Source organism: Sciurus vulgaris (genome assembly GCF_902686455.1).
Source record: "Sciurus vulgaris genome assembly, chromosome: 17".
NCBI lineage: Eukaryota > Metazoa > Chordata > Mammalia > Rodentia > Sciuridae > Sciurus > Sciurus vulgaris.
In genome coordinates this window covers 59,909,929-59,933,346 of record NC_136478.1, presented here as the reverse complement: position 1 = coordinate 59,933,346, position 23,418 = coordinate 59,909,929, and the positions used below count along the sequence as shown (strand labels likewise).

The window sequence follows — 23,418 nt, the reverse complement described above, 5'->3', positions numbered from 1 at the left end:
ATTTTGTGGGCACTCTTGTTGGCCTTGTTGTGGTGGAGTCCCAAGTGATACCGGGGATCGCTGGGACCCTGTGGAAGGCCCATTAATACTGTCCTGCCCAGTCTTGGCGGACTGTTAGGGGCAGCGATTTCATCAGGCCCTAGAATTTAAAACAATAAAAAAATCTTAAAGAGGCAGTTGCTACTTATGGGCCCCAAGCTCTGTTTACCATGAGTATGGTGGAATCCGTCGCAACACCTAATCTGACTCCTAGTGATTGGGCAAGTATGTGTCGAGCAGTTTTGCGTGGTGGACAATATTTAATGTGAAAAGTAACCAATCAAGAGCTCTGTGCAGAGACAGATCATAGAAATGTAGCTGCAGGTTTCCATCAACGAAACCTGGATATGTTGCTGGGACAAGGACCATATGCTGAACAACAGCAACAAATTATGTATGATCCAGCAGTCTATCTTCAGATAGCTACCACCGCTGTTAAAGTGTGGAAAACATTACAAGGTCATGGGGACTTGCAAGGGCAATTATCCAAGGTTTTATAGGGTTCAAATGAACCATATGCAGAGTTTGTAGACCATCTGTTACAAATAGCAGGCAGAGTGTTTGGGGATTCAGAACAAGCAATGCCTTTAATTAAACAGTTAGCATATGAACAAGCTAATAAATGGTGCAGGGAAGCAATTAGGCCATGGAAAAATAGGGATCTCAATACCTACTTAAAAATATGCAGAGATATTAATAAGTCAGCTATACAGGGTCAAGTACTAGCAGCTGCTGTCACTCAAGGCATAAGTCAAGCTATGAGGGCCAAACCCAAAAGCTGTTTTTCATGTGGACAGCCAGGAAATTTTAAAAGGGACTGTCCAAACCCAAGTCATAGTACATACAAAAAAATACCCGGAGTATGTCCAAAATGTTAAAAAGGAAAACATTGGGCAAGTGAGTGTAAATTTGTAATTGACATTGAAGGAAAATCACTCCCAAAAAACAAGATGAGGGGCCCTGAGGCTCAGGCCCCACAAATATTTGGAGCCCTGAAGGAAGGACAGCCAGTGGCGGATCCCTTCAGAATGATCCTTTGAACCCATTATCCATTAATTCCCTCATCAGACATACAACAGGAAGCACAGGATTGGACCTCTGTGCTGCCGCCAGAATAGTATTAACTCCAGAAATGTTGGTTCAATTAATACCTACAGGTATCTATGGACTTCTTAAATTGGGAACAGTAGGTTTACTAATAGGGCACAGTTCTGCTGCCCTAAGAGGACTCCATATAACACCAGGAGTAATTGATCCAGATTATGAGGGAGAGATAAAAATAATGGTCAGTTCCCCAAAAGGTATTTCTGTTATAAATCAGGGGGATAAAATAGCACAAATACTGGTGATACCCAGTGAAGATGACAAATATTTAGCAAAAAAGAATAAAAGAAATAAATTGGGGTTTGGATCCATGGGGGAACCTATGACCATGCTTGCCTTAGATCTAAACACTTACCCCATGTATACTATAAGAATAAATGACAAGGAATTTAATGGGTTATTAGACACTGGAGCTGATCTTAGTATCATAACATTGACCCAATGGCCAAAAAATTGGCCTCTTCAAAAGGCTGACCAGACCTTATGAGGTTTGGGGGTTGCCTCAAACTCACCCCAGAGTGCGCAGTTATTGAAATGGACAGATACAGAAGGAAATTACAGTACTTTCCAACCCTATTTCTTAAGAGATTTACCCATTAATTTCTAGGGGAAAGACATATTAAGACAATTACAGATCAAGTTGGTTAATGAACATATGCATATTAACCTGATAGCTTGTAATATCTTGGTGAACCAGGGATCTATACCTGGAAAAGGACTGGGAGCACATTCACAGGGAATAACTGGACCCATCCAAGCTATGAGGAGGAGTAATAAAGAGGGACTGGGTTTCAGAGGGGGCCACTGAGCCAATAAAAATTACATGGCTACTAACCATGAAGGACCTGATCAAAGATATGAATGGACAGTATTGCTGCAAGGCATGGCCAATAGCCTCACTATGTGTGTGGTCTATGTAGACAAAGCTTTACAACATATTAGAAAATCTGATAAAGACCTAAAGATCTATCATTATATGGATGATGTCTTATTAGTTCATCCTGATCAAGACAAACTTTTTAGAGTATATGATGGGCTGGTCAAAAATCTTCAATTCAGATTAGAAATAGCAGAGGATAAATTACAGAGTTCTTGCTGCATTACGTACCTTGGTGCCATAATTGACAAAATCTTAATATGACCCCCAAAGGTTACCTTTACGATGGATAGATTAAAAACATTAAAAAATTTCCAGAAACTTTTGGGAGATATAAACTGGGTAAGACCATATTTAAAATTAACAACTGAAGACCTTGGACCATTATCTGATATTCTTAAGGGAAGTGGTGATCCTGCTTGGCCCCGGGAAATTACCACAGAAGATAGAAGAGCATTGTGTAAGGTAGAAGATGCCATTACTAAGGCACATTTAGATCGGGTAGATATAACTAAGCCTATATTACTGATAATCATAGCCACTCCTGTAGGAAGTCCTACAGGAGTGTTCTGGCAACAAGGACCTATTTACTGGGTCCATCTTCACTATAGCCAAAAGATAACTCTAGTGAGTTATCCAGAATTAGTCGGAAAGTTAATAAAAAAGGCAATAACTAATGCTATAGGAATTTTTGGCATTGTTCCAAAAAACATTATCACTCCTTATAAACCAGAAACTATAATTGAGCTCGCACAAGAATCAGAAGTATGGGCTACCATTATATGTAATTATAATCCAAATTTTAATAACCACCACCCCGGGGACCCGATGATTCAAATGTTCATCACACACCCGTTCATATTTCCTAAGGTCACCAGAAAAGATCCCCTATCGAATGTTATAACTTGCTTTTCTGATGGGTCCAGTAATGGAACAGCTGCTATAGTCATGCCAACACAGACATTTACTTTTCTTTATCCTTCACAGTCTTCCCAGAAGATAGAGCTTCTAGCCATTTGTCAAATTTTCCAAATGTTCCCAAATCAGTCATTTAATCTGTTCTCTGACAGCAAATACATAGTCGATGCTCTAAATGTCATAGAAATTGTACCAAAAATACCCTCAGCATCTACCATACATTCCTTATTATGTACAATTCAAAAGTTAATTTGGGATCGTAAGGAACCCTTTTTTGTTGGACATATTAGGGCTCATACCGGGTTACCAGGACCTCTCAGTATGGGTAACGCTTTAGCAGACGTAGCTACCAGAGACGTACATATTTTTTCCACGTTCTTAGAAGCAGAAAATTTCCATAAAAGCTTCCATGTTAACACTAACACTCTTCAAAAACGTTTTGAATTGACTAAAGAACAAGCTAGAACTATTGTCAAAAATTGTCAACATTGTGTCACTTATCTCCCAGTATCTCAAAACAAGCTTTTTCTGCATCTATTGAAATAATCATATGATTCTTGACTTTAAGTTCATTGATATGGTGAATTACATTTATTGTTTTCTGGATGTTGAACCAAACTTGCATCCCTGGGATGAAACCCACTTGATCATGGTGCACTATCTTTTTAATATATTTTTGTATGCGATTTGCTAAAATTTTGTTGAGAATTTTTGCATTGATGTTCATTAAGGATATTGGTCTGAAATTTTCTTTCCTCGATGTGTCTCTGTCTGGTTTAGGTATCAGTGTGATATTGGCTTCATAGAATGAGTTTGGGAGGGTTCCCTCCTCTTCTATTTCATGGAATACTTTGAGAAGTATTGAATGAGCTCTTCTTTAAAGGTTTTGTAGAAATTGGCTGAGAACCCATCTGATCCCAAACTTTTCTTTGTTGGTAGGCTTTTGATGACTTCTTCTATTTCATTACTTGAAGTTGATCTTTTTACATTGTGTATGCCCTTCTGGTTCAGTTTAGGTAATTCATATGTCTCTAGAAACCTGTTGATGTCTTCGAGGTTTTCTGTTTTGTTGGAGTATAGATTTTCAAAATAGCTTCTAATTATGTTTTGTATTTTGCTCGTGTGTGTTGTGATATTTCCTTGTTCATTCCGAATTTTAGTAATTCGAGTTTTCTCTCTCCTTCTCTTTGTTAGTGTGGGTTTATCAGTTTTGTTTATTTTTTCAAAGAACCAACTATTTATTTTGTCAAATTTTTAATTGTTTCTTTTGTTTCAATTTCATTGATTTCAGCTCTGATGTTAACTATTTCCTGTCTTCTACTACTTTTGGTGTTGCTCTGTTTTCCTTTATCTAGGGCTTTGTGCTACAGTGTTAGGTCATTTATTGTTTATTTTTCTTCTTTTATTGAATTCACTCCATGAAATAAAATTTCCTCTAAGTACTGCTTTCATAGTGATCCATAGATTTTGATATGATGTATATTTGTTCTTGTTCACATCTAGGAATATTATTTCCCTGCCGATGCCTTCTGTTATCCATTCATCATATAATAGCATATTGTTTAATCTCCAGGTGCTGGAGTAGCTTCTGTTTTTTACTCTGTCATTTATTTCTAATTTCAGTCCATTATGATCTGATAGAATACAAGGTAGCATCTATCTTTTTGTACTTGCTAACATTAGATTTGTGGCATAAAATATGGTCTATTTTATAGAAGGATCAATGTGCTGCTGAGAAGAAAGTATATTTGCTTTGTTGGATAGTATATTCTATAAATGTTCATTAAGTCTAAATTATTGATTGTGTTATTGAGATCTATGGTTTCTTTGTTCAATTTTTGTTTGGAGGATCTGTCCAGTGGTGAGTGAGGTGTGTTAAAATCACCTAGTATTATTTTGTTGTGGTCATTTTATTTCTGAAATTGAGAAGGATTCGTTTGACATACATAGATGAGCCACTGTTTGGGGCATAGATATTTATGATTGTTATGTCCTGCTGATTTATGGTTACCTTAAAGTGTATGAAATGTTCTTCTTTATCCCTTCTGGCTAACTTTGGCTTGAAGTCCACATTATCTGATATGAAGATGGATACTCTGGCTTTTTTACTGAATCCATGTGCATGGTTTGTTTTCTCACATCCTTTCACTTTTAATCTGTGGTTATCTCTTTCTATGAAATGAGTCTCTTGCAGGCAGCATATTTTTGGATCTTTCTTTTTAATCCAATCTGCCAGTCTATGTCTTTTGTTTGATGAATTCAGGCCATTAACATTCAGGGTTATTATTGAATGTTTATTAATCTTAACCATTTGTATTCTCAGTCACTTGGCTCATTTTTGTTTTTTGACTCAACTTGGTTTCTCCTTTATTTGGCTATTACTTTAGGATAGTTCCTCCCTTTGGTGATTTGAATCATTGTTTTTCTTCTCTTCCTCATGGAATATTTTGCTGAGAATGTTCTGTAACGCCAGCTTCCTTTTTGTAAATTCTTTTAGCTTTTGTTTATCATGGAAGGATTTTATTTCATCATCAAATCTGAAGGTAAGTTTTGCTGGGTATAAGATTCTTGGTTGGCATTCCTTTTCTTTCTGGGATTGAAAAATGTTCCAGGCCCTTCTAGCTTTTAGGGTCTGGATTGAAAAATCTGTTGATATCCATATTGGTTTCCCCGTGAATGTAATTTGATTCTTTTCTCTCACAGCCTTTAAAATTCTGTCTTTATTTTGTATGTTAGGTATTTTCATTATAATGTGCCTTGGTGTGTGTCTAAGTTTGGATATTTGTAGTCTTATAAGCCTCTTGTCCTTGATTTACCATTTCATTCTTCAGATTTGGGAAATTTTCTGATAGTATTTCATTGAATAGATTGTTCATTCCTTTGGTTTGTTTCTCTGTGCCTTCCTCAATCCCAATAATTCTTAAATTTAGCCTTTTCATGATATCCCATAATTCTTGTAGATTCTGTTCATGATTTCTTACCATCCTCTTTGTTTGTTCAACTTTGTTTTCAAGGTTAAATATTTTGTCTTCAGTGTCTGATGTTCTGTCTTCCAGGTGTTCTATTCTATTACTTATGCTTTCTGTGGAGGTTTAAATTTGGCTTATTGTTTCTTTCATTTCAAGGATTTCTGTTTTTTTTTTTCAGTATCTCTGTTTATTGAAATGATCTTTTGCTTCCCGTATTTGCTCTTTAACTTTTGATTGGTGAAATCATTCAATGCCTGCATTTGCTCTTTCATCTCATCATTTACTTCCCTGATCATTTAATCATGTACTTTCTGAATTCCCTTTCTGACATTTCTTCTGCCATGCTGTCATTGCATTTTGTTAATGCAGCATCTAGGTTTGTTTGGGACATTTTCTTCCCTTTTTTTCTCATATTGGTCAGGTATCAGTGGAACTCTGAGATACAGTAGATTTTCTCTATTGGCTTATAGTGTCCCTGTAGATTTCCAATAACTCACCCCTAGCCTTCAGTAGCCTGAAGTCTTGGAGAAACTTGATAATGCGGTGCTCCACAAGAAATCTGCCCCTCTAGGTGTGGTGGCCTTCAGGTTGGGTATATTCCCTGCTAGTGGGCAGAGGCACCTCTACTTGTTGACCGATGGTCAGCCAAAGGGGCATGTCTTGTCTGGGCCTGTGTCTGGTCTGCTGCCCAGGCCAGGGTAGCCTAGCTGTGTGTGGATATGGGGGACCCTTTGGCTGTGCATGGAAGCCTCTCTCTGGCTGGCCCTGCTCCAAGAAGCTCCCTGCAGTCTGGGCCTGCCACAGGGGTCCATTCATCTTTTGAAGGGCATTTAGTTTGGTTGCATAGCTGACCTATTGTGAATTGGGATGCTATAAACATTGATGTTGTTGTGTTACTATAGTATGCTGATATTAAGTCCTTCTGGTATAAACCACAGAGAGGGATAGCTGGGTCAAATGGTGAGTCTATTCTATGTGTTCTTAGGAATCTCCATACTGCTTTCCAGAGCATTTCACCATTATTCACTTTCCAGATTTTCACCATTTTTCAGTCCCACCAACAATATATGAGTGTACATTTTTTCCCACATCTTCACCAACAATTATTATCGCTTGTATTCTTGATAACTGCCATTCTGACTGGAGTCAGATGAAATCTTAGTTTGTTTTTATTGTAAACAAATGAGATACATGTTGTTTCTCTATTTGTACATGGAGCCAAGGCATACCATTTGTGTAATCATAAATTTACATAGGGTAATGTTGTTTGATTAATTGTTATTATTTTTTCCCTTCCCCCCACACATCCCACCCCTCTATTCCCTCTATACAGACCTTCCTTTCTCCATTCTTACCACCCTCCTTATCCCAGACCCTAAACCAAACCCTAACCCTAACGCTAACCCCTCCCACCCCCCATTATATGTCCTCATTGCTTATCAGCGAGATCATTTGTCCTTTAGTTTTTTAAGATTGGCTTATCTCACTTAGCATGATATTCTCCAATTTCATCCATTTGCTTGCAACTGCCATAATTTCATCATTCTTCATGGCAGAGTAATATTCCATTGTGTATATATGCCACAGTTCTTTATCCATTCATCAACTGAAGGGCATCTAGGTTGGTTTCACAATCTGGCTATGGTGAATTGAGCAGCAATGAACATTGATCTGGCTGGATCTCTGTAGTACGCTGGTTTTAAGTCCTTTGGTTATAGGCCAAGGAGTGGGATAGCTGGGTCAAATGGTGGTTCCATTCCAAGTTTTCTGAGGAATCTCCAAACTGCTTTCCAGAGTGGCTGCACTAATTTGCAACCCCACCAGCAATATATGAGTGTACCTTTCTCCCCACATCCTCGCCAACACCTATTGTTGCTTGTGTTCTTGATAATCGCCATTCTAATTGGGGTGAGATGGAATCTTAGGGTAGTTTTGATTTGCATTTCTCTTATTACTAGTGATGTTGAACATTTTTTCATATATCTGTTGATTGCTTGTACATCTTCTTCTGTGAAGTGTCCATTTCCTTAGCCTATTTGTTGATTGGATTATTTGTATTCTTTTTTTTTTATTATTGTAAACAAATGGGATACATGTTGTTTCTCTATTTGTACATGGAGTCAAGGCATACCATTTGTGTAATCATAAATTTACATAGGGCAATGTAGTTTGATTCATTCTGTTATTTTTTCCCTTCCCCCATCCTCCCACCCCACTTTTCCCTCTATACAGTCCTTCCTTCCTCCATTCTTACCACCCTCCTTATCCCTAACCCTAAACCGAAACCTAACGCTAAAGCTAACCCCTCCCACACCCCATTATATGTCCTCATCTGCTTATCAGCGAGGTCATTCGTCCTTTAGTTTTTTTGAGATTGGCTTATCTCACTTAGCATGATATTCTCCAATTTCATCCATTTGCCTGCAAATGCCATAATTTTATCATTCTTCATGGCAGAGTAATAGTCCATTGTATATATATATATGCTACAGTTTCTTTATCCATTCATCAACTGAAGGGCATCTAGGTTGGTTCCACAATCTGGCTATGGTTAATTGAGCAGCTATGAACTTTGATGTGGCTGTATCTCTGTAGTATGCTGATTTTAAGTCCTTTGGGTATAGGCCAAGGAGTGGGATAGCTGGGTCAGATGGTGGGTCCATTCCAAGCTTTCTGAGGAATCTCCATAATGCTTTCCAGAGTAGCTGCAGCAATTTGCAACCACAGCAGCAATGTATGAGTGTACCTTTGTCCCCACATCCTCGCCAATGCCTATTGTTGCTTGTGTTCTTGATAATCGCCATTCTAATTGGGGTGAGATGAAATCCTAGGGTATTTTGATTTGCATTTCTCTTATTATTACAGATGTTGAACATTTTTTCATATATCTCTTGATTGCTTGTACATCCTCTTCTGTGAATTGTCTGTTCATTTCCTTAGCCCATTTGTTGATTGGATTATTTGTATTCTTGGTGTAGAGTTTTTTGAGTTCTTTATAGATTCTGGAAATTAGCGCTCTATCTGAAGTATGAGTGGCAAAGACATTCTTCCACTCTGTAGGCTCTCTCTTCACATTAATGATAGTTTCCTTTGCTGAGAGAAAGCTTTTTAGTTTGAATCTATCCCAGTTGTTGATTCTAGCTTTTATTTCTTGTGCTATGGGAGTCCTGTTGAGGAAGTCTGATCCTAAGCCAACAAGTTGAAGATTGGGACCTACTTTTTCTTCTATAAGATGCAGGGGTGTGATCTGATTCCAAGGTCCCTGATCCATTTTGAGTTGCGTTTTGTGCAGGGTGAGATATAGGGGTTTAATTTCATTCTGTTGCATATGTTTTTCCAGTTTTCCCAGCACCATTTGTTGAAGAGGCTATCTTTTCTCCATTGTATATTTTTGGCACCTTTGTCTTGTATGAGAAAATTGTATTTATTTGGTTTTGTGTCCGTGTCCTCTATTCTGTACCATTGATCTACCTGTCTATTTTCGTACCAATACCATGCCATTTTTGTTACTATTGCTTTGTAATAGAGTTGAAGATCTGGTATTGCGATAACCCCTGCTTTGCTCTTTCTACTGAGGATTGCTTTAGCTATTCTGGTTTCTTATTCTTCCAGTTGAATTTCATAATTCCTTGCTCTATTTCTGTAAGGTATATCATTGGGATTTTATTGGAATTGCATTGAATCTGTATAGCACTTTTGGTAGTATGGCCATTTTGACAATATTAATTCTTCCTATCCAAGAACATGGGAGATCTTTCCATCTTCTAAGGTTTTCTTTCATTTCTTCTTTAGTGTTCTGTAGTTCTCATTGTAGAGGTCTTTCACCTCTTTTGTGAGATTGATTCCCAAGTATTTTATTTTTTTTGATGATATTGTGAATGGGGTAATTTTCCTAATTATTCTTTCCAAAGATTCATCACTTATGTATAAAAATATGTTGGATTTATGAGCTTTGATCTTGTAACCTGCTATTTTACTGAATTCACTTATGAGTTCCAAAAGGTTTCTGGTGTAATTTCCAGGTTCCTCTAAATATATAATCATGTCATCAGCGAACAGGGATAGTTTGAGTTCTTCTTCTCCAATTCGTATCCCTTTAATTTCTTTGGTTTGTCTAATTGCTCTGGCTGGAGTTTCAAGGATGATGTTGAATAGAAGTGGTGAAAGAGGGCATCCCTGCCTTGTTCCAGTTTTTAGGGGGAATGCCTTCAGTTTTTCACCATTTAGAATGATATTGGCCATGGGCTTAGCATAGATGGCCTTTACAATGTTAAGGAGTGTTCCCACTACCCCATTTTTTTCTAATGTTTTGAGCATGAAGGGATGCTGTATTTTATCAAATGCTTTTTCTGTGTCTATTGAAATAATAATGTGATTCTTAACTTTAAGTCTGTTGATATGGTGTATGAAATTTATTGATTTCCGGATGTTGAACCAACCTTGTATCCCTGGGATAAAACCCACTTGATCATGGTGCACTATCTTTTTAATATATTTTTGTACGCAATTTGTTAAAATTTTGTTGAGAATTTTTGCATCGATATTCATTAAGGATATTGGTCTGAAAATTTCTTTCCTCGATGTGTCTCTGTGTGGTTTAGGTATCAGGGTGATATTGGCTTCACAGAATGAGTTTGGGAGGCTTCCCTCCTCTTCTATTTCATGGAATACTTTGAGAAGTATTGGAATGAGCTCTTCTTTAAAGGTTTTGTAGAACTTGGCTGAGAATTCATCTGGTCCCAGACTTTTCTTTGTTGGTAGGCTTTTGATGACCTCTTCTATTTCGTTGCTTGAAATTGATTTATTTAATTTGTGTACTTCCTCCTCGTTCAGTTTAGGTAATTCATATGTCTCTAGAAACTTGTTGATGTCTTTGAGTTTTTCTGTTTTGTTGGAGTATAGATTTCCAAAATAGTTTCTAATTATGTTTTGTACTACACTCATGTCTTTTGTGATTTTCCTTGTTCAATCTGAATTTTAGTAATTTGAATTTTCTCCCTCTTTCTCTTTGTTAGTGTGGCTAAGGCTTTATCACTTTTGTGTATTTTTTCAGAGAACCAACTATTTTGTTAATTTTTCTGATTATTTCTTTTGTTTCAATTTCATTGATTTTGGCTCTGATTTTAACTATTTCCCGTCTTGTACTAATTTTGGTGTTGGTCTGCTCTTCTTTTTCTAGGGCTTTGAGCTGTAGTGTTACGTCGTTTATTTGTTGAATTCTACTTATTTTGTTGAATGTGCCCCATGAGATAAATCTTCCCCTAAGTACTGCTTTCATAGTGTTCCAGAGATTTTGATATGATGTGTCTTTGTTCTCGTTTACTTCTAAGAATTTTTAAATTTCACTCCTGATGTCTTCTGTTATCCATTCATCATATAATACTGTATTATTTAATCTCCCGGTATTGGAGAAGTTTCTGTTTTTTATTCTGTCATTTATTTCTAATTTCAATCCATTATCATCTGATAGAGTACAAGGTAGTATCTCTATCTTCTTGTATTTGCTAACAGTAGCTTTGTGGCATAAAATATGGTCAATTTCAGAGAATGATCCATGTGCTGCTGAGAAGAAAGTGTATTCATTCTTTGTTGGATGGTATATTCTATATATGTCCGTTAAGTCTAAATTGTTGATTATGTTATTGAGATCTATGGTTTCTTTATTCAATTTTTGTTTGGAAGATCTATCCAGCGGTGAGAGAGGTGTGTTAAAATCACCTAGTATTATTGTGTTGTGTTCTATTTGATTACTGGAATTGAGAAGGATTTGGTTGACATACATGGATGAGCCAATATTCAGGGGATAGATATTTATGATTGTTATTTGTTGCTGATTTATGTTTCCCTTAAGCAGTATGTAATGTCCTTCTTTATCCCTTCTGACTAGTTTTGGCTTGAAGTCCACATTATGTGAAATGAGGATGGATACGCCAGCTTTTTTGCTGTGTCTGTGTGCATTATATATTTTTTCCCCATCCTTTCACCTTTAGTCTATGGGTATCACTTTCTATGAGAAGAGTCTCTTGCAGGCAGCATATTGTTGGATTTTTCTTTTTAATCCAATCTGCCAGTCTATGTCTTTTGACTAATGAGTTCAGGCCATTAACATTGAGGGTTATTATTGTGATATGATTTGTATTCCCAGTCACTTGACTCATTTTTTTTTTTTTTGACGTGATTTGGTTTCCCCTTTATTTGGCTATTCCTTTAGGCTACTTCCTCCTGTTGCTGATTTGCAGTGTTGTTTTTCATCTCTTCCTCATGGAATATTTTGCTGAGAATGTTCTGTAATGCTGGCTTTCTTTTCGTAAATTCCTTTAGCTTTTGTTTATGACTGGAGGATCTTATATATTGTCAAATCTGAAAGTAAGTTTTGCTGGGTATAAGATTCTTGGTTGGCATCCGTTTTCTTTCAGGGCTTGGTAAATGTTGTTCCAGGCCCCTCTAGCTTTTAGGGTGTGGATTGAAAAATCTTCTGATATTCGTATTGGTTTCCCCGTGAATGTAATTTGATTCTTTTCTCTCACGGCCTTTAAAATTCTGTTTTTATTTTGTATGTTAAGTATTTTCATAATAATGTGCCTTGGTGTGGGTCTGTTGTCATTTTGCATATTTGGAGTCCTATAAGCCTCTTGTACTTGGTTTTCCATTTCATTCTTCAGATTTGCAAAATTTTCTCATGTTATTTCATTGAATAGATTGTTCATTACTTTGGTTTGTTTCTCTAAGCCTTCCTCAATCCCAATAATTCTTAAATTTGGCCTTTTCATGATATCCCATAATTCTTGTAGGTTCTGTTCATGATTTCTTACCATCTCTCTGTTTGGTCAACTTTGTTTTCAAGATTAAATATTTTGTCTTCAATGTCTGTGGTTCTGTCTTCCAGGTGTTCTATCCTATTGGTTATGCTTTCTATGGAGTTTTTAACTTGGTTTATTGTTTCCTTCATTTCAAGGATTTCTGTTTTTTTTTTTTCAGCATCTGTAACTCTTTATTGAACTGATCTCTTGCTTCCCGTATTTGTTTGTGTATCTGTTGATTGGTGCGATCATTTAATGCCTGCATTTGCTTTTCATCTCCTTGTTTGCTTCCCTGATTGTTTTAATTATGTACATTCTGAACTCCCTTTCTGACATTTCTTCTGCTGTGCTGTCATTGGGTTTTATTGATATAGTATCTAGGTTTGGGACATTTTCTTCCCTTGTTTTCTCATATTGGTCAGATGTCAGTGGGACTCTGTGATATTGCAGATTTCCTCTATTGGCTTATAGTGTCCCTGTAGATTTCTAGTGTACCACCTCCCAGCCTTCAGTAGCCTGAAATCGTGGAATAACCTTATAATGCAGTGCTTCCGAAGAAAGTTGCCCCTAGCCCGCTACTTGTTCCAGGGCTTGGAGCTGGCTCTGTGTGGAAAGGCTCTCACTGGGCGGTATGCTCCCAGAAGCTAGCCTTAAAGGTGCCTCCCGCTGGAGGGAGCTGGGCTGCTTGGGGAAGTCCCTAGCTGCCCTGTCCTGGTCTCTGTAGCTGACTGCAGGCCGGAACACGCCTCTGGCTCCGGGACTTGGATCTGGCTCTGTGCAGAAAGGCTCTCACTGTGTTTCCTGCTTGGAGAAGGTGGTCGTGTGGGAAGAGCCCACCACCAGAGTGATCCGGGCCACCTGGGGAAGACTCTAGCTGCCCTGCCCTGCTCTGATAAGCCACCCCTGTCCAGGCCTGCTGCCCAGGCCGAGCTTCACCGGTGGAGGAGACTCACCCTGTGGCTCTATTTTAGTCTGAGTCTCTCAATGCTTCCCCTTTTTGAATCCTGGGTCCTGGAGCTACTGGAGATGCAGTCACCCTCTATTCCACCATCTTGGATCTCCCCGAAATCCTAGTTTTGATTTGCATTTCTGTTATTGCAAGAGATGGTGAACATTTTTTCACATTTGTTGATCAATTGTAGTTTTTCTTCTGTGAAGTGTCTGTTCAGTTCCTTAGCCCATTTATTGATTGAGTTATTTGATGTTTTGGTGTTAAGTATTTGGAGTTCTGTATGTATCTTGTAGATTAGTGCTCTTTCTGCAGTGGGGGTGGTAAGATTTGTTCCCATTCTGTAGGTTCTCTCTTCAAATTGTTGATTGTTTCCTTTGCTGAGAAGAAGTTTTTTGGTTGAATTAATCCCATTTAGTGATTATTAGTTTTACATCTTGCCCTTTAGAAGTCTTGTTAAGTGAGTCAGGTGCTAAACTGACATGAAGATTTGGGCCTAGTTTTTGTTCTATTAGGCACAGGGTCTCTGTTCTAGTGCCTAAGTCTTTGATCCACATTGGGTTGATTATTTTGTGCAGGGTGAGAGATAAAGGTTTAATTTCATTGGCTACATATAGATTTCCATTTTTCCCAGAACCATTTGTTGAATAGACTATCTATTCTCCAGTGTGTGTTTTTGGCACCTTTGTTTGTATGAGATAACCGTATTATGTGGGTTTGTGTCTGTGTTTTCTATTTTGTACCATTGGTGTACATGTCAATTTTGGTGCCAATACCATGCCACTTTTTTACTCTTGCTCTGTAGTATAGTTTAAGATCTGGTATTGTCATGCCTCCTGCTTCACTGTTCTCACTAATTGCCTTGGGTATTCTGGATCTCTTTTTATCCAAATGACTTTCATGATTGCCTTTTGTATTTCTATGAAGAATGTCATTGGAATTTTAATAGGAATTGCACTGAGTCTGTATAACACTTTTGGTAGTATGGCCTTTTTGACAATGTTAATTCTGCCTATCCATGAGCATGGAGGTCTCTCCATCTTCTATGACATTCTTCAGTTCCTTCTTTCAAGATTCTTCAGGTTTCATTGTAGAGATCTTTCACCCAATTGATTAGATTTTTTCCAAATATTGTATTTTTTTTTTGTTGAAGTTATTGTGAACAGGATAGATTTCCTGGTTTGTTTCTCAGAGGGTTCTTTATTGGAGAACAGTAAAGCTACCAAAATTTGTATGTTGAAATTGTGTCCTGCTAGTTGCTAAATTTCTTGGTCTGTTCATGTGTTCTTGTGGCAGTTTTGGGGTCTTAAAATTACAGGATTATGTCATCAGTGAACTGATAATTTGACCACTTTTCCTTCTTGTACTGCTTAATTTCCCTTTTCTATCTAGACTTTTCTACTGGACTTTCAGATAGTGTATTGAGTATGCATAGGGACAGTGGATATGCTTGTGTTTTTCCTGATGTTGGAGGAAATATTTACATTTTTTTTAACAGATTAGGTACTGTAACTTTATAAAGGCTTGCCTAGCTCAAGAAGCAGCACACACACACCTCATTTATGCAAACTAAAAATGTATATAAACAGCACAATGCTGTGATACTGAGTCATGATACATTACCTGTACACATAACTACTACTGTTATTAATAAACCTTTGGGACACTCAGTCTTATGCCCAACAAGATACCAGTAAGTCTTTAAATCTTCTTTTCCCCCTTTACAGGAAGACACTTCTAGACACTAATTTTCCCATCTAATATTCAAATATAGGAAACAGATTCCACAAGGTGCTTTAAACAGACCTCAAGTGCTGTTTTCTCTGGAATTTTTGGATAGCAAACAGTCCATCGGGACCATACACAAATACTATGACAGAAGAGTTGTTAACATTAAGTCTTTTGATGGGACTCAACTGGTGATGAACTTTATGACATGCCTGAGCAATGCACTGAAGGGGATCCCATCTGAGTTAATACTTTGTCCAACCACTGTAGAGGTCCATTCAGATGAAGTTCAATCCAGCAAGGAGTACTTGTTACTGTCTGCCTTTGGTATTCTGTTCCCCATCCTTTCACAAAACTCATTCTTATGGTACACATTCTAGTTAACTGATAGAGGGCTTCAAAACCCTGATTAACAGATTGAGCCAGAAGAGCAGCAAATTCCTGGTTGTTGAAGTTCTTCAGGTTACAGCCTGGTGGAATTTTACACACTGTTGCAGGGTGCCAGCTGTATCTCTGATTACAATTGGGGCTCTGCACAAAGATTGCACTATCACTTAGGCACTCAACAAAAACTTCCCCACCTATGCAATATAAGCGCACTCCTCTTCCTATATGCTTTCTTGTCACTTCTACTGTAGCATTTCGGTTAACATTAGAGAGTAAACCTAAGCAGAACCTCTCTGAATTTGATGGGTCTGTAAAGCCATCTAAAGTGAGTGAGGGCTGCGATGCGTGGAATGTCTCTCCAACCCTCTGGTTTAATTCGTAATACACTATTGAACACCAAAATGCAGGTTCTGAGAAAGTAACTGGCTGCAAATCCAAGCTATGATTAACAGGGGAGAGGGTAGTAGGAGACAGTTCTGCTGGAGAGCCTGTGTCCATACTTTGGTTCAATTGTTGATCACTTGTTTCTCCATCTTCACTAATATAGCCAGGAGGTGGCGTTTCTGGGATATAATTACTCTGTGGCTCAATTCCTGCTGGGAAGTTAGTGTTTTCTGGAATGGAGTGGGTATAATCATCCAGAGGCGGTAATTCTGTTAGAATCTCAGTGTGCCGTGGCACTAATATCAGAGGCAAAACTGGTGTCTCGACTCTCTTATAGTGGTAAGGATTTACACATACTTCATCCTTTTTTAGATTAAATGCATATTCGCAATTTTCAACTGCCTTGAGTTCATGATGACTGTGAAGATCAGGCCAGTGACATAACCGGCAATAGATAACGTGTGGCAACCCTTTTCGATGTGAAACCTGAAGAAGGCCATCAAGAGATCTGGTTTGTTCAGAGAAGCTGTAAAGGCCTGTTGTATCCCACTGATCTATCGTATTTGGTACTCAGTCCCCAAATTTCAGAGCAAGTGCTTGGTATTGTAACACATTTAGTATTACAATTTTGAGTGGTGATAGCTTTCTTCCATCCCAGCAGTCTCTCCACTGGCGGAGTGAAAGGCAAGATGGACGACATACTCTTACCCAAGGCAGCTCCACACTAGGGAAATAGTCTTGTGAATCTACCCTGCACCGTGGCGCCAGGTCCCGCCCCGTCAGATCCGGGGGTCCCGGGACCTTTTGTTCCTTCCTCTTCCGATGGGATGGAGGGGGCTCCGCTTCCGCTCTCCGCCTCGCCCGCCGGCCGGCCGCAGCGCACCCACCTGCGGGCGGCTCGCTCGGCGCTCGCGGGCTGCAAGCTCGCTGCTCCTCCGCTGCCGCGGCCGCGCGGTAGACCCGCCTCCCACCCCGGGCCGCGAGGCCCGCCGATTCTCCGGCGCAGCCCCGGGGCCGGCACCCTGCCGCCCGCTGATTGGCGCCCCCAGCCGCCCGTTAGGGCGCGAAGCACGCCGGCCGCGCGCCGCGCAGCGCGCACGGAAGACGGAGGGAGCGGAGGAGGGAAGGAAGGAGGCCGAGCGCCGCGGGAAGGGCCGGGGGCCGATTGGCGCGCGGGTAGTCCTACATTTTTTTTTTTTTTTTTAAATTCTGCATGATGGCTTTGAGTTTGTCCTATGTCATCTTTGGAATGTTGGTACACGTTCCTTTCTCACTAGTGTTTCCAGCGTTTTAAACATTCATGTATACTGGATATTGTTAATGATTTTACTGTATCTATTGAGATGACCATATGGTTTTTGTCCTCCATTCTATTTGTGTGGTTAATCACATTTATTGATTTACAAGTGATAAAACCACTTTGCATCCCAGAGATGAAATGCATTTGATCATGGTACACTATTGTATGTTTTACAAATTTACATTTGTGCACTATATGTACATATAATTTGGGACATTTTTTGACAGAATTATATGAGGTTGGAACATAATTTGCTGAAATTACTTCCCCAGTACTTCCCCTTTCTCTCCTTCCTCCCTTGCATAGTCCCATTTTCCCTATTCTACTGTCCTTTGTGTTTATACATTTTAAAAAATCATGCATGCAGATATATATAGTATATATATGAAATTGATTGTGGCACATTCATATATGTACATAGGATAGTTTCCTTCCATTGTTCCTCTCTTTTCTGTCCCTCATTTCTCCCCCTAAATTCTCTTTTTTCACTTCACTGGTCTCTTTTCCATTTTCTTGTATTTCCTCCCTCTAGCTCCCATTTTGCTCTAGCTCCCGCACATGAGTGAAAACCATTGACCATTGACTTTCTGAGTCTGACTTAACATTACCCAGCATGATGTCCTGCAGTTTCATCCATTTACTGGCAGTTGCCACAATTTCATTTCTTTATTGCTGAGTAAACTCCAGTGTGAACACACACACATTTTTTTCCTCCATTTTTCTGTTGATGAGCACCCAAGCTGTTACATAGCTAGGTTATTTTGAATTGCAGTGATAGAAACATTGATATGGCTCTATCACTATAATAAGCAAAACTTTAGGATAAATACCAAGGGTTAGGATACTTGGGCCACATGTTTGCTTCTTCCTACTTTTTGGCGGACTCTCCATACTGCTTTCTAGAATGAGTGTAATAATTTGCAGTGTCACCAACAATGTATAAGAGTACATTTTTCCCCTCATTCTAGCCAGCATAGGATCAAGTCATTAGCAAAAAGAAAATTTGGTTCTTTTTATACATTTATTTATATTTTTCATATAGTTAATTATTCTATTTATGTCAACATAATTTCCTTTTCTTGTCTGATTGCTCTGCCAAGAGTTTCAAGAACTATGCTGAAAAGGAGTGGTGAGATGGATTTTCTTGTTTTATTTCTGGTTTTAAAAAAATGCTTTCAGTTTTCCTGTGTTTAGTATGATGTTGGCCTTGGGTGTAATTTTTACAATGTTGAGGTAAATTCCATGTCTATCTAGATTCTCTTGTGTTAAGCATGAATTATGTTGGACTGTGTCAAATTATTTTTGTGCATCTTTTGAGATAATCATGCGTGAATTTTCTGGGCCATAAAGAAGAAAAAGATTATGTCTTTGGCAGGAAAATGGACGGAGAAGGGAAACATCCTGTTAAGTGACATAAGCCACACTCAAAAATTTAGGGGTCACATGTGTCCTCTCATAAGAGGAAGATAGAGAGAAGGAAGAACAAAAGGGATTTCATGAAAACTAGAGGGAGAAAAGTAGATTCAAGGATGAAAATAATTGGGGTGCAAGGTGAGGTAGTGGGCAATGAAACTGACTAAATTATGTGATGTGCATTGGCAAACATATCAAAATGAATTTCACTGTTTCATACAATCACACTTCACCAATGAACTCTTATGCCTAAGTGTAAATGTTCTCAATTCATCCCTTTGGTGAGCTCAGCTGGTTGAGTTGGTTTAAGTCTCTCATGAAACTTTCAAGTTTTCAAGTATTGTGTTGTTATGATTTTTCTCACCCCCTTATTTCTTCCTCTTTTCTTCTGTTACTCTGATGTATTGATGTGAATCTTTTGGTTTTGTCCTACGGGGAGAGATTTCTTCTTTTCTCTTCAAGCACTGTGTGTTGTTCTCACTGGGTGCTACTTGCCAATCTCTCTGCCAGCACACTGGCTTTCTCAATTGTCATTGTTTCTTCCACTGAGAACATTCATGGAATTATAAATTTTGGTTCCTGTGTTTATGAACACTATTCCTTCCCTTTGATATTCATTATACCTTCTATTCCTTGGCTTATGTTCTCCTTTCAAATATGAGCAAGTGTCTGTACTGCTGGGTTGAAAAATTTGTTAGCTAGTTTGAGCATTTTTGTAGTTATCCTTTCAGTTTGGTCACAAGTAATTGGAACTGATTTGTTGACCCATCGTTGGGTGTGTATTGATTGATGTTCTTTCTTGCAAGGGGAGATTTTGTGGCTCAAACTTCAATCCCATGACCACAGAATTCAGTCTATCAGGACCTACCCCATGACCACAGAATTCAGCCTATCAGGCCCTGTCTTATGCAGGGTCCAAGTCTCAGTAGAAGGAAATGTCTGGGTTGGGACTCACAAACCTCAGTGGCAGGCCACATCTGACCATGGAGGCCTCTGAATGGAAGGTGTATGTTCAATTACAATATGTTTAATACTTTGATGGTTTCGTGTAAACCACCTCTAACACTAGGATAATATTCAAACTTGTTTTCTTAGTGATGTTTGATTTTTATGCTGGACACATGGATGTTGTAGTTCACAACTTAGGATCCTATTTATATCAATAGAGAATGTGTTTTACTTTTCTATCAGTTGATATCTTTTTTTAACTCAGGTGCCAAATGTTGGCTCACAGTCGTAGCAGTGCTATTCAGGTCCATCCCTAAGAATGTTCCTATGGGGTTTGGCAGAGGTCCCCTGGGCTTCTTTCTCACACTCCTCTGTATGCTTTTTAGCACCAGATGCATGCATGTACAGGTAGGTTTGAGTGTAACCCTAACAATTTTTCTGCATTGTCCCTCATTAATTTATTTTTTGTCTCTCTTGATTTATATTAATCAAGAAAAAGACTGCATTTTGCAAGGATTTTTCCATCTACTGTAAAAGCATAATATATTGTGAAATCATTGCTCTAGGTAAGGTATATCCCTCCCCTCCATTTTCAGGTTAAAAAAAAAACCCACAAAATATTTGTGTGCATGAAATTCAAATGTAGACACCCAACCCCAAATGTTACAGGATATGGAAATAGAACTTTCATGGATATACCTAAGGTTGAATGAGGTAATAAATTTGGGTCCTGATCCAGTGGGATTATTGTCCTTATAGGAAAAGCTGTAGACTCTAGCCCCTCTCTGCAGGTGGACAACTGAGAACAGTAAGAAGATACCTCCTGTTTTCCAGAGACTGTGCTCCCTGGAGCCCCATCATGCTGGCTACTGGGCTCAGACTCCAAACACCTGAGGGTAAAATCAAATTTCTTTTCTTCAAAAAACCTAGTTTGTGGTGATTTTTGAGGTGGCCTTTGGAGAATATGTCTTTGAGGGAAAGGAATGTATTACATTATTTTAGAGCAGACCATTTCAAGCCATAAAATTCTTCTTGAATATCAACTCATTTTTTTATGATTGTAGAATTTTATTTTGTGTAGTTTTCTTTTTTAAATTTTTAATTATTTTTTATTTGTTCTAATTAGTTGTACATGACAGTAAAATGTATTTATACATTTTGATAGCTCATACATAAATGGAGTATAATCTCCCTTTTTTTCTGATTATATATATTATAGAATCACATAGATCATGCAGCCATACATGTACAGGCAATAATGTCTGTTTCACTCTAGTATCCTACCTCCCTCCATACCCTTTCCCCTTCCTTCATTCACCTGCATCTTATATAAAGTTACTCTATTCTTCCCTAACTCCCACTATTGTGAATTAACTTCTGCATATCAGAGAAAACATTTGGTCTTTGGGTTTTTGGTTTTGGCTTATTTCATATAGAATGATATTGTCTGACTCTGTCCATTTACCAGCAAATGCCATCATTTCATTCCTCTTTAAAGCTGAGTAATATTCCATCATAGATATATACATCACAGTTTCTTTATCTATATGTTGAGGGGCATCTTTGTTGGTTCCACAGTTTAGCTATGGTGTATTCAGCTGCTATAAATATGGATGTGGATGTGTCACTCTCATGTATTGATTTTAACTCCTTTAGTTATAAACCGAGGAGTTTGATAACTGGGTCAAATGGTGGTTCCAGTCCACATTTTCTTAGGAATCTCCACATTGCTTTCCAAAGTGGTTGCATCCATCTGCAGTCCCACCAACAATGTATGAGTGTACCTTTTCCCCCACATCCTTGCCAACACATATTGTTGCATTTATTCTTGATAATTGCCATTCTGATTGAAGTAAGATAAAATCTTAGAGTAGTTTTGATTTGCATTTCTCTAATTGCAAGAGAAGTTGAGCACTTTTTTATATATTTGTTGATTGATTGTATTTCTTCCTTGAAGTGTCTGTTCAGTTCCTTAGCCCATTTATTGATTGTGTCGTTTTTATGGTGTTAAGGTTTTTGAGTTCATTATGTAGCCTAGAGATTAATGCTTTATCTGAGGTGCATGTGGTAAAGATTTTCTCCCAATATATGGGCTCTCTCTTTACATTATTGAGTGTTTCTTTTGCTGACAAGAGAGTTTTAGTTTGAGTCCATCCCATTTATCCATTCTTGATTTGACTTCTATCAGAAGTGCTATCAGAATCTTATTAAGGAAGTCAAATTCTAGGCCAACGTGGTAAAGATTTGGGCCTACTTTTTCTTCTAATAGTCTCAGGTTCCCTGTTCTAGTGCCTAATTCTTTGATCCACAGTGAGTTGAGTTTTGTGCATGATGAGGTATAATTTCACTTTGTTACATGTGACTTTCCAGTTTCCCCAGCACCTTCTGTTGAATAAGCCATCTTTTCTGCAGTGAGTGATTGTGGCACCTTTGCCTAGTATGAGAAAACTGCAATTATGTGGGCTTGTCTCTGTGTCTTCTGTACCATTGCTCTACATGTCTGTTTTGGTGCAAATATCGTGCTGTTTTTATTACTATTGCTCTGTAGTATAGCTGGAGGTTTGGTATTGTGATGCCTCCTGCTTCAATTTTCTTGCTGAGTATTGCTTTGGCTATTTTGGCCTCTTATTTTTCCAAATGAATTTCACAATTGCTTTGTCTATTTCTATGAAGAATGTCACTGGGATTTTAATAGGGATTGCATTGAATCTGTATAACACTTTTGGTATTATGGCCATTTTAACAATTTTAATTCTGCCTGTCCAGGAGCATGGGAGGCCTTTCCATTTTCTAAGGTCTTCTTCAATTTCTTTCTCAGTGTCCTGTAGTTTTAATTGTAGAGGTCTTTCTCCTCTTTTATTAGAATGATTCCCCAGTATTTTATTTCATTTTTGAGATGATTGCGAGTAGGGTAGTGTTCTTTATTTCTCTTTCAGTGGATCCATTACTGATGTATAGGAATGTGTTTGATTTGTGGGTATTGATTTTATATCCTGCTACTTTGCTGAATTTATTTATTATTTCTGAATGTTTTTTTTTTAAATCTTTTTTTTTAATTTAATTTTTTTTTAATTGTAAACAAATGGGATACATGTTGTTTCTCTGCTTGTATATGGCATAAAGGCATACCATCTGAATGTTTTTTGATGTAGTTTTGGATCTTCTAAATATTGAGTCATATCACTGGCAAATAGTGAGAATTTGAGTTCTTCTTTATCTATTTGTATACTCATATTCTTTCTTATGCCTGATTTCTCTGGCTAGATTTTCAAGGACAATGTTGAATAGAAGAGGTGAAAGAAGGCAGCCCTGTCTTTTTACAGTTTTTAGAGGGAATGTTTTCAATTTTTTTCCATTTAGAATGATGCTGACCTTGGGTTAGCATGTATGGATTTTACAATGTTGAGGTATGTTTCTACTATCCCTAGTTTTTCTAGTGTTTTGAACATGAAGTGGTATTGTATTTTGTCAAATGCTTTTTCTGCATCTATTGAGATGATCATATGATTCTTGTTTTAAGCTATTGAAATGATGAGTTATATTTATTGATTTCCATATGTTCTAACAACCCTGCATCACTGGGGTGAACCCCACATGTTGAG

General features: G+C 38.1%; 1 protein-coding gene and 1 long non-coding RNA gene across 2 annotated transcripts in view; both read right to left on the bottom strand.

The window, feature by feature from the left end:
* Positions 1 to 23,418, bottom strand: part of LOC306648945 — a 440,075-nt gene that overhangs the window by 334,059 nt on the left and 82,598 nt on the right. The gene's annotated exons all lie outside the window — the stretch shown is intronic.
* Positions 15,157 to 16,422, bottom strand: LOC306648446 (mothers against decapentaplegic homolog 2-like). Its single transcript, XM_079118613.1, has one exon. It carries the CDS (start codon positions 16,267 to 16,269, stop codon positions 15,586 to 15,588), a length of 684 nt encoding a protein of 227 aa, XP_078974739.1. The 5' UTR covers positions 16,270 to 16,422; the 3' UTR covers positions 15,157 to 15,585.